The 12,383-nt window shown below is 36.1% G+C and overlaps 1 protein-coding gene across 1 annotated transcript in view; it reads left to right on the forward strand.

Moving 5' to 3' along the window:
- EFTUD1 (elongation factor Tu GTP binding domain containing 1) overlaps nt 1-12,383 on the forward strand; it is a gene marked incomplete at its 3' end in the record, with an annotated part of 46,180 nt that overhangs the window by 18,765 nt on the left and 15,032 nt on the right. The window contains exons 13-14 of the mRNA XM_009074930.1: nt 1-2; nt 636-771. The exon at nt 1-2 is cut by the window's left edge and continues 183 nt beyond it. Of these exons, the coding sequence (XP_009073178.1) occupies nt 1-2; nt 636-771 (138 nt within the window). The remainder of the gene's footprint in view (nt 3-635; nt 772-12,383) is intronic.

A 12,383-nucleotide genomic window follows, 5' to 3' on the forward strand; every position in this document is an offset into this window, starting at 1 on the left:
CAGTGAACTGTTAGAATAGCTTGGGATTCTTTTGAAACATTGATGGCTAAACTTCTTAAATTTGCTCAGTCAAAAAATAAAGAATTCACGTGAAAAGTTCCAAAAAGTATCGAAGTAATTTAGGTGGTTGTGCTAATAGCTGATTGTGTCTGTAAACTCATTATAAACCTTAACATTTCCAAAATAATTTTAAGTATAGTGTTGTATTAGCTCAAAATAAATCCAGTGTATGTATATTTTAATGCAAAAACAATTATGAAGGAAAACCCAATGTTTTTGGGGAACAGAAGGTGCATAATAGTATTGAAAAAAATGGTGTTAATGTTTTGAGATTGTGATCATAGAAGTTCATTATTTTTGAATTTGTTTTATCGGTGGTAATGAAAACTTGGATAGAAGCAGTACACACCTAAAATTTACCAAAGGAAGCATTATTTTTTATCTTCTTGGTAGTATTTACTCATTTGCTGCAAGTCTGGGTTTTTGGAAGTCTATGTTGATTTTTGATATCTAACGTTTGAAATGAAAGTGCTTTAGAATGTATTTCTTGGCTGTGGAATGCAAGGAGGTTTTGTGCAAGTTTTTATCAGTATTAAGTGAAAAATACCCAAACGTTGTTGGTTTACTCTGTGCAGCTGTCATCCCAGTGTTCTCCTACAAGTGATCTGCCAGCAGTGCCTCATATGACTTGCTGTACATTGGAGAATCTCTATTTGCTTATGGGAAGAGAACTTGAAGATCTTGAAGAAGTACCTGCAGGAAATGTTCTGGGTAAGATGTAACCAGGATTTAATTTTCTAGAGCTTGAATCCTTATATAATCCAAAATACACTGAAATTGGTTTGATGTGATTAATGAATAAGAAAAGAGAAGTTAAATTTATGAATATTTTTATGTATGTTGTGTGTGCAAAAATGAGTGAACTCTAAATTAGGTTTCTGTGGACTTTGAATTGGAGAAAACTAGGGATTACATTAGCCTCTAAGCTTCAGGTTGGATTGTTGCCAGGTAAGCATTGCTGGCAGGAGTTGCCAAAGGCAATAGGAAGTTCTCATATTTTATAAATTGCAAGTGTTATTTGTAATATTTTCCCAACAGTGGAAATTCTGTAATGTGACTTTTCTAGTGATGTGGATGATTGTAGTTTTATTTATGAGTCTGCTTGAACTATGGTGTTAAAAATTGCTACTTTTCTGGCTGTGGCAAATTTTTCACTTTCTTTATGGACAAGGTTCTAAGTGATAAGTCATCCTACTCATTGAGTTATGCTCTTTTTGTGCCAAATTTTGAGCTGCTTTGCTGTAGAGTATGAATAGACTTCTTTGCTGGTTTTGTCCTTCATTTGTCTTTTTTAACATCAAAATTGTTTAGAATTCAAAAAGTATAAACTTCAAAAATTATTTGGTTCTTTTTTTTTTCTCCATTTTGTGAATGAAAATGTTTGAACTGCAGCAAAATACAAAGTAATTTTTTTCAGGTCTGTTGTCTATAAATTTATGGTAAATATATAGTAAATGAAAAATAGGTGTACTATGCAGGGCTGGATTTTGTTAATTTAGGCAAATAACTATGCTGGTCACTTTTATCATGGGCAGCTGATGAGTTAGGTTTATTTGGATGCTTAATATTTTATAATTTTGAATTATCCCTTACTGTAGTCTGATTGTAGACCATTTGCAGTGTCAAAATACAAGTAGTATATGGTCTGTGTGCTGCAAAAAAATTAATAAGAGTTTGGAAAAAAAAACCCACTCCAAAACACTGCAGTAAAAGTGAAAGGATGTGGTTTTCGTGCTTCCCTAACAATCAATACTCCTGGAGCTGCATCTTGCAGAGGAAAATATACTATGAGAATTTTATGTCTGTAGTGTTGGGAGTTGGAGCAAATTTCAAGAAATATTTTCGTACCTGTCTCATTCTGCCAGAAAGTTGTGAGTAGTCTCTAGTGCTGAGGGCTGCTCTTAAGTAGGGTCTAGCTTTTCCATAAGGAAAGGCAGATTCCCTGAGTGATGTAAGCTCCAAATGGTCATATCTAGAAGAATTCATTAGAATTTTAAGTACAGAATTTGCAGTCAGAGCTCTTAGCTAGGCTCTGTTTGGTATTTCATTTTTTTTCACCAGATCATTGTAAAGTGATCAGACACTGACAAAACAGGTTTTCATTTTTACCCAAAACATACAAGCTCAAGTATATATGTTGGGTTTTTTTAAAATCTGATGCAGTTTTAAGGACTTTAAAAAAAACCCTAAAAATCCTAAATACCTTTCCTTTGTGTCTCCCATTTCCCTGTAAAGCTGCACTGTTAATTTACTGATTTGGTGATTTACCTCTCAGGAGAAAATGCAACACATTCTATGAAAGGAATGTGTAACAGTGGTGATGCAAGACTTTTATTATTCCAGTTAGTAACAATGATTTCTGTTTCAAAGGCCATTTGTCTTCCAGCTTTAAAGCATAGAGCAATGATTTCTCTCCAACCATATAAGGAAATTGCTTGTGGATTATCTAGCAAATTAAGGAAGCTTTTCTCTGGTTTTACTCAGCATGATTAAATTATTGCCATAAGGAATACACAGTTAATCATGGCTGCCTATTTTCACTTGAAGACTCATAGTATAGGTATTTTTTAAGGTTTTTTTTCTCTGGGGTATGAGGGTTTTTTTGCTATTATTTGTGGGCTTCTTGCAAGGAAGAATTTGCTTGGTCCTAGTGAGCAGCAGTTTTATCCTTTATACTGCTTATGCAAAGGTTTAATAATCAAAGACATAGCTTGATAGAGAGTTTTACTGAATACATGTTTTACTGATAATGGAAAGATTTCATCCCTTGTTCCTTTTGTTCAGTTACTATTTCCTTAAAACACTAATCTCCTTTTCATTGATAAAAATGTGAGATTTCATTGAGAGGAACAGCAATGAACCTTACTGTGTTTGAACTGCAAAGCTGTAGCACAAACAGAATTCAAGAACATCCAGCTGAAAAGTGATACTGTGTCCCTCTCTAAAATGCATAGCCATTCTAGAAAGCTTTGTGAAGTTATTTGCTGGTATTATTCTGTGTTCCTGGAAGTTTGGAGAGATAAACTGCTTTGCATTAGTTAATTTGTATTGCAAGTTTGCAGCTCAACTGTTTTGTCAAAAGTAATTGTCAAAAAGCTTTAAGCAATATGTCATTTTCCAGTAATATGGCAAATACAAATGGTGCCCCTTCCACATAGCAGTTAGTAATGAGAATTCTTCTTTGCAATCTTGTGACTACTGAACATTTTTTGTAGGCCTTGAGTAGGAGGTAAAATATGGTTTAAAACAAATGAAAAAGTTCTTGGAGACCAAGGATAATAAAGTCTTTGTTATCAATCTTCTTTTCAAAATTATTTGTCAGAATGTTCTACGACAAGAGTAAAATTCTTGTCTCGGACAAAAAACCCGGATTTGTGGAATTTGTAATTTAGGAGCACTATTGATTTCTCTGAGAACTAAAAAGCAGTGTGTGAACAAAGTGCTGTCTGAGGGGAGAGTATTATCTTATTTTTGACCTTTTTTCCCCCCCTGCACTTCTGTTAGAGACCCTGTGCCAGCAGATAGGATATTATACTTGTTAACTGGTACTGCCAGGGTCTGCTTTGTCCTTCTTTGAGTCAACAGAGACCTTGCAGAAGGAGAATCTAGTTACTGAAGCAGCAGATAAGGTTATACTACATTAGATATGTGCCCTCAGGTTCAAAATGGTGCTTGTAATTGAGTTGAAACTGCTGAATGAAAAACACGATAGTCATTGGAATGGGCCACGAAGGTATCTTGAGGGATAACTTCAGAAAAATGTTCAAGTACTGATCCAAAATGCAGTTATGTGTCTTGATGTACTGTTTTAGGAATGGCTTATTTTTCCTCTGTCATGTCACAGGCCTTTCTCAAGGTGTGCAGCTGCTGGATTTGAACCTCCCTATGGTCATGAGGTCTGAGAGTCCTGGGAGTGAGAACCTGGTCTTACAAATGGTCCACCTGCTTGTTCTTATTGCAGTGCTGGCTGTCTCTGTCCCTCTGTCCTGTCTTAAGGGCCATACCAGCTTCTGTACCAGCTTCACTTGTCTTCAGTTGGGCTGAGGCCTTATCTTAACAGAAACAATGTTCTGCTTTGTAAATCCTAACTAGGTATACCAAAATCATGCTTAAATTCCAAACAGACAAGTACTCTGTACTTGCAGACATTAAATGTGACAATTATATATGCCACCTAAATCTGTGTCTCAAAATCAATTGATTTTTGATTCCAAGACATCTCAGGCACAATTTGTGTTCCCCTTTTGCTAACTGGCTGAATACACATTGGAAAGAAAATACTGTATCATAAACTTTGGACAGAAAATACTGTTTTGTAAACCTTGGACACAAGTCTGTGCTGTTTTGACAATATTGTCCTGCTGTGACTTTAAGGAGAGAAACAGTCCTTAAATATTGAATTCCAAAGACTTCTTGCCTGGTGTATCATTGCACGTTGTTAGTGACACTGTAATTAATACTGACCTGTGTTTGCATAATCTAGCCTATGCCAATAGCAAGCTGCTCTAACTGCCCCACTCTCTTTAAAGGCTTGTCTTTCTTTCCTATGGCAAAAAGATAACAGGGAAAGGAGTTTGATATAGACAATCATCTGTCTATCCAGATGTTTATTTCTTTAGTGTATTGAGTACTATAGAAGCTTAGGTTTTTGCTGGGACACTCCCCTTGTGCTGCAGGGGATGTGTATGGCACTGGAGGTTCCTGCTCCTGTTCAAGCATCTTCTCCAGAGGTATTGTGTTTGACAGGAGGTGAACCCTGGCTGTATGTGAGATTCACTGGTTTCTAGTTTAATTATCATAGCTCTTCTTACTAGTGCTTAGTTTCTTTTATAGAAAGGAAAACTATTAAGAGTCCAGTGGCAATACATTAACTGATTTAATTTGGAAGTTGGATGTAAGTTCTTTTGTTTGCCAAGTAGTACTAGGTGTTCAACAAACTTTAGAGACTGATAATGCAGGTACACAACTAGAAAAATTAAGACACTGACATAAACAATATTCCTTTCCAACTTTTTTTGTAAATGAAAGTTGTGGGGAAATAACATCTATGATGTCTCTCCATGAATGAAAACATGTTGCTTCTTTACCAGGAGGGAAAACAGTAACTTAAATCGAAACAATGTTGAAACTTCCACAAAGGAGATTATTACAAAGTTTTAAATTATTTCAATTATGTTTCTATGTGAAGAATATTTAGTCTAAATTAAGACTGTCTCACATCAGTAATTGTTTTGAAGTGTTAGTAAGTTTGTATTATGAGGAATGCAAGAGGAAGTGAGGAGGGTTGATTTGCTTGTTACCATGCAAGAATCTCTCTCCCATTATATATATATAAATAAAAACACCTATAAATACATTTATTTATTTGCTTTATTTATTTATTTACTTGAACCAGTCAAAGGAAAAGCACAATTGCAGGAAAAGCATCACTTTATAACAATTGTTGTGAAATTTTTGTGGTTGAAGACTATAAACAGAACTAAATGGTTGATCCCCAAAGTGACAAAGGAAAAATTGTAAGGCAATAAGTGAGAAAAAAATAATCTGGACTCATAAGTAAAGACTGAACAAGTGCATGCCCTCCAGATGCACAAATAGCTTCCTTTTTTCTCCCCCTCTTGTTATTTTTCTTGTTACTTGTTTACATGGAACAAAAAATGCCTTTTTTATTCCATGTAAAAAAGGGATTTTAGTAATGGTTTTTGAAGGTAGTGTAAAAGAGTATTTTAAGTAGGGGAAAAGAGGTAGTGTTTTTTTGTGATAATGTCATGCACGGATGAAAGGCTTAGGATTCCCATAAATGGGTACTGATTCTTATTTTTAAGCAAATGAAGCAAATGCTGTTGTAAAAACCAAGGCACACGTGTTTGAAAACATTGCTTTAGGTACTCGTGTAACTACAGGCATGTTTGGGTAAGTCTATAGGTGAATAATAATGTTGTGAGATTTTTTTTGAAGTTGACTCAGTGTCATGTATTTCCTGAATAAATAATTGAAGGATCATTCAGTGATAAGTTTTATTCCAATTAACAGAAATGTATCTCAAGGCATGTTGTGCATGCACTCAGGCATGTGCACACACACGAGCTCAGTGACATGTATCAAACTTACCAGTCTGTACACTGCTTTTTGTTCAAGAACCATAACAATAGTCTTGTGTTTGCTAGCATACAAATCCTGGATTTTGCTTAGAGCTGCCTATATGACTATTTAAGTGCTTCTTCTGTTTTGTTGAATACTGTCAAAACCAAAGCTTTTCCCTTACCACTAGATTTGTAGTGCTTTAGTGTAATGCTCATAGGAGGCTGGATGATTTCCTGAATGTTTTCAAATGCAGTTAGCTCTGTGAATATCAAGCATTCTACCAAATTAAGAGCATTTGTTTTTTTTAACTTACCGAATGGCATTGTTAAAAGCAGAAATCCAGAAGTCACTCCTGTAGCCAGCTCACTGGGAACTGACTTCCTACAGGAGACTGCTGTGTACCCTGGTTTTTCCAGTGCTAAAATGCTTGTTTTCTTTCATGTTTATTTATAAAGCACTTAGAGATTTCCAGACATGGGAACAATATGACAGTAGGTGATTGTGGGTTCATACTTCTGGATTTATCTGTACCTTTCTGAAGATAGGTGCCATACAGCTGCAGTAGCACAAAGAGCTGCTACGGAAGAGTAAAGCTAACCTTATTACAAGGTGTCTAACAAGCATTTTATTCCTTTAGGACTTCATAGAACAATTTAGGAGCTTTTAATAAGCAGCCTCTGTTAAGAGCAAAGAGCAGCTGCAAACAGCGATGCCATTTTAAAGGCCCAGAATGGCTTTCTAGGCCTGATGCCAACTAGCAAGCATTACCACCTTCTGTGAGAGCACTAGGAACAGGCCTGCTGTTCACCAGCCTTGTATTTCTGTGCAAACATTTGGTGGGCTAATTTCACTCTCTGAATCAGTAATGTGATTATTTAACAAAAAAACCTAGAAATAAATAAAATAGCCATCTTGAAGTGATTCCAGCTGCATGGGCTGTCTCAGCCCAGCATGTGGTGGTGGGTGGACACAGGAGGGCAGTCTTCCTCCAGAGTGGGACTGGAATCAGCCGAAAATACTGAATGAAACAAAGAAAACTCAAACCTTTGTCTTCAGTTCTGGAATACTTACAGTTTTTATCGCTAACTGCCATCGTATAACACCAATAAAATAACCTTGCCTTTTTCACTGGGGTTTAGTAACCCAGCACTGGTGAGGAGAGGGTATGAAATTGTATGGATTTTGTTGCTGAATGCTGTTTTATCTCTGTGGACTCTTGCATATACCTGACATCATTGTATGTATATTGATTTCCTGCCCAATTAATGTTCTATGAATACTTAAATTGTTGAAAAACTTACATATGTTCAGGTTGTTTCCTTCAGCTGAAGACATAATAGTTAAGCTGTTTGGCCTCTTTCAGCACTGGAAACTGAAAGCATTTTCTTTAACTCTATTTTTGCCGTAGTGGATTTAGTCCCTTTGCAGTTCCTGCTCTTTGCTGTGTGTTCTCAACAAGCAGGCTGAGTGATTTGTATTGCTTAGTGAACATCAAAACATAACACGGTGCACAGCTAATGAACTAGTATCAAATGAAATTAGAAGTATATTTTGCTGGTCATCAGACTGGTATCCTTTGGCCTGTTTGCCTTACCATTTCGTGTGGCTTATTTCAAGGGATTTAACTTGACAAACTTTATTGCAAAAGAAATAAGTGATTCGTTACCTTGTTTTCAAATCAATATCAACATATCACTGGAGAGGGAAACATATGCCATGTCTTAGGTCAGAGTTATAACACTGATACATGTCTTTATTAACTGAGCTAAGTTTTTTGGGGGGGAAGGATAGTTTGAATGGTTAGTGTTTTCTTTACAAAGCCTTTTTAGTTTTTTTTCTAATTGAAGAATTTAAATTGCTTTTTGAGTAGCTGTGTTTTTTCTAGTTTTCTGACTGTAGCTTATTAAGACTATAAAAGGAAATCATAAGTGTAGTAATTCTTTCTGAAGCAAGCCACTTCTGAATTCTCTAGTGTTTCTGGAATGTTCTGTGCTCTAATTTTCAGGAGTTGATTATGAGATCTTAAAAATGTTTCATCTTGCTACTAGAATACAAGGGGGCTTTAATCATATTTTTAAAATTGAGCTGTATAAGATTATTTAAGCTAAAGTCATAATACATTCATCTACTCAAAAATGCCTGTAAGTTTGCTCTTGACCTCTGTGGGATTCTAATGTCAAAAATTTCTAATAATTAAGTGTTTGAGGAAAGGAGAGAAGCAATGAAACCTCCTGTGTCACTTTTAAAGCAACTTCTAGTTATTATAATCTTAAAAACTGAATTTTTGTGTTAATGGAAATTAGGGTTCTAAATAATCTTACGAATGTGAGGCAAGTGCTCCTGATTCTGTGGGATTTGTATGCACACAGCTACTTGCTGATGCTTGGGGTTTCCCAAATAGTACCAGAAGGAAAACTGCCCAGACTTGTCTGTGTTCGTTGTTGCTACTTATATGCCTGTGGGCAGCAGTGGGACTAACAAGAATCAAGACAATTTCATACCATTGCTGCTTCAAGGAACTCACAGCACAGCAGCACATGCTCTGCAGCTACTTAATATAAACGCTCTAGAAATAGCCTGGGAAGAGGGACTGAGGGGCAGGCAATCCTCTCTGTTTATCACCCCAATGTTCATTTAAGAAGTGAATCTTGGCCTTAAGGGTTCACATTTTTTCGATTCCTGTTATTACACTGCTATTCATTGATCAGAATTCAGGGCTAGCATTGGAGGAGTCTGACTCCTTTCCTTGTGTCAGAGTGGAGAATTGACTTCTGTAGTCATTGCCCCTGGGCAGGTGTTACTCAGCCTTTCAGTAGCTAACCCTTTGTGGGTTTAGCTCCCAGATATGACCTGGCTTATCTCCAAAATCTCCAAATCTTCTCTGAGAGTGGTTGGTTGGGTGTAATTTTGCAAGTCTCTTAAGAATTTGAAGATAGGGATTTTCCCCAGTGTTTCACACTTCTTTAGCAAGCATCAATGCATTATTTTTAGTCTCTCCCTCTATGAAGGTGACTGTGCATCTATAAATAAAGGGAGAACAGTTATCTACAGAAATAGCCATATTTAGAAGCTAATGAACCTCTTATTTTTGCAATACTGCAAGAGGAGATGAATGTTAAAGTAGTTGATATCATCGATGTAAAATGTGAGAGAAGTCTTAAGGTGAAGTTTTGAGAGGATTGGCTCAGCTCACCTCTGTAATGTTGCATTTGGGATTTTTTTATAGCATACTGAGATACATCACTGATGATTTGGGGAAATTGCCTCATGTTTTCATTGGAAGAGCCTGAATGCTATACCCTCCCTCAGTCTGCTTATAAAAATTATTTAGAGCATGCTTTTGTCTTTGGTGTGTTGTATTTTTTAGAACCAGTATCCTCTTCAAAACTTGAATGTCAGCATTGTTTAGTAGGTGGCAGTCTGTAGCATAGCTGTGTGCTCCCTCATTTCTTATTGTTGTGGTTCTAATGGAAACCACCTACCATGTTTGATTGGTGGAAAATCTCTAAAGAGACTTTAGCATCCATTACTAAATGAGGATTTATGATAGATGAACCAAAGTGACTTCAGTTTTGTACTCAAAGTTATTAGAATCCCATTTCTAAGAAAACCCTGCCTGTTAGTGCAGCTGTGATGTATGAAGAAGTGGGAAACATCAGTCCAGGGATGAACTTGGGACACCAGAGCACTAGAGTAAGTGTCCAAGAGATTCAGCAAACAGGTCTCATGTGAGGAATTACTTTGAGGTTCAGTTTTCAACAGAGGTGTAAATTATCTGATTTAACAATGATCTATATTTAGACTATGTAACTGAACCTTTTTCTGTACAAAATGGCATTAGTCTTGTATTTTTTCTTCTGAATTAAGCATGCTAGAGAATTCCCTTTGCAGAAGTAGTTGCTGTAGAACAGAGTTTTAAAGGAACATTTTCTTTGTTTAATGTGACTGTGAGTTTTCTAAAATTCCAACTGAGAACATGCAGTGTCATTTTAGATATAGATGCAAAATAATTGCTTTAAACACAAGAGAGTTTGAAAATATATGCCTAGCTGTGTAAATTCATGTATAGCAATTCAGACATTAAAAAGACACCATAAATCAATTCTGTTTAGGAATGGGTGCAATTACCAATGCAGAAAAGAAGTTCTATTCTAAAAGGATTTTAGGTTTTGCAGCGTTATTTATGGAGAATACATCTCTCCTGCTGCTGTGATGGTGTACATGAATCAGATAGTGACATCTTTGAAAAGATGTGTGTACTTTTAATCAGCAGGCTATTCCTGTAGCTGGTTTTGTCAGATTAAGTTGCAGCTTCATTGCAAAGGTAGTCAATTCACATACTAAAAGGCAGTTGTAAAAAGTAGATATTTGTCAGAGTATCAAGCTATAGTATACTTTGGGGCAGGTAACTGAATAAAAATGGAACTGGAATACTGCCTTGTAGGTATCACTTAGGCTAGACTTCTACTCAAGTGTGGAATTGTGAAGACACTGAAGGGTGTAAAAATTTACATTAAATCATGAAATTATCCATTTGGATAATCATTGTTTTCTGTATCATAGAGATATGTTTTACATGTGTGTGCACCTCCTTTGCTAACCTTCTCTCTTGCCAGGCCTTGTACACAGTGCTGCTTCTTTATCCTTTTGCAGTCTCAAACAGGACAATGTGCTTTCCCCAGCACAACCTTAAATAGCACAAATAATCATATTAATGATACAAAGTATTTTAATTCCTGATGTTTATCGGTTCTGAAATATACCAGGTGTAACTTGGAGTGGGAGAAGAAACTTGGATCTAGAAACTAGTCTAGTTGTCTCAAAATGTCATCCTGTCCGTGCCCTGACAGGAGGCAGAGCATGAGTGGATAAATGTGTTTTTTTCTAGGCAGTGTAGGCTTTGTTGGGTAAATCTAGTTTGTCACTAGTTTTGCATAGTTCTCAACTTCTGAGTATTTTCTTTTACATCTTTCCTTTTCAGCTTTAGTACATCAGGAAGTTGTTCTCTGTATATGTGGGTTTTAGCAATAAAAAAATTATAATTCTCTTGAATTTCTAATCTTTTCCATTTCTACATAATCTCTTTTCTAACGTTCTGCAAAATTGAAACTCCTTTGCATGGCTTTGGTTGAATGAGGCTTTTTGCCATCTTTAAACAAATATCTTGTGAACAAAACAGTTCTGAAGAAGAAATTTAGTGGTTTTCTTTGTTTTTCACCGAGTTTCAGTTTCTCATGACATATGCACAACTGTCTGATAAGGGTTATATTTTAAGTTGAATATCAAGTGATCTCAGTATTCATAACATCTGAAATATGATGACGAGTCCTTGACAGATTAGGGTAGTTAGAGAACTGTCATGGAATTTTCCATATGTTTCTATACTGGCTATAGGAATCAGTTAACTTGTTTTATTCTTTAAACTGTTTTCTTTTTTTCCATTTAATGTGAAGCCAGAGGGCACTGTTTTTCATACAATACAAAAATGTGTAGCTAGTTCAACTTTGGGTGAAGGTCTCACATGGATTCACAGCACTGTCAGTGTAGTGAAAACTTTGGATTATGGTTTTTAATGTGCATTTCTTCATGCAGAAAATCTGCAAATGTTTTGACTCTAAATTAAATTAATCTCACAGAGTAGTCTGAAAGCCAAAAATCTGCAATCAGCATGGGTCCTACTTATTAGCTCAACTTGGAAATTTACAGGTTCCAGAGGCAGCGCAGTGTTAAGTAAAGCCACTGTTATGAAAATATCTTGTTTAGCTTTTTTTTTTTCCTTTGGCACTTCCTTTGTCCTGAGAAAAGCTACTGTTTTGTATGAAAAAGAGCTCCTCTCTGCATGTTTCTTTAACTTTCATGGCTACACTAATTGCCTTCTGCTCAGAGTAATAGCCAGGCTGTAGAAATTAGGCTGGACCTCCCTCAGCTGTCTTTGGAGTGTTAACATGGCTCTGAAATCAACCCTTTTCCCCCCTAAGCTCCCCAGCCCAAATCTTACTCTTACTCTCTTATTTTCTCTTTGTGTTTCACCTTTCTGCCTTTCCGTCTGTTGTCCTACCTCTGCTTTTTATTATGATTACCTTAGTAATCCCATGTCAATAAAGTAAGACTATATGAAAGTATTTTAGTTAACCACAATGTAAGGAAACTCAAAAGCTCTTCTTGTAAATGGAATTGTTTATGCAATGTAAACCACTCATCTGTGAGGACAATTTATTTGAACGTGCTCTAAATTCCTG

The sequence above is a fragment of the Acanthisitta chloris genome, unplaced genomic scaffold (assembly GCF_000695815.1).
Source record: "Acanthisitta chloris isolate BGI_N310 unplaced genomic scaffold, ASM69581v1 scaffold43030, whole genome shotgun sequence".
NCBI lineage: Eukaryota > Metazoa > Chordata > Aves > Passeriformes > Acanthisittidae > Acanthisitta > Acanthisitta chloris.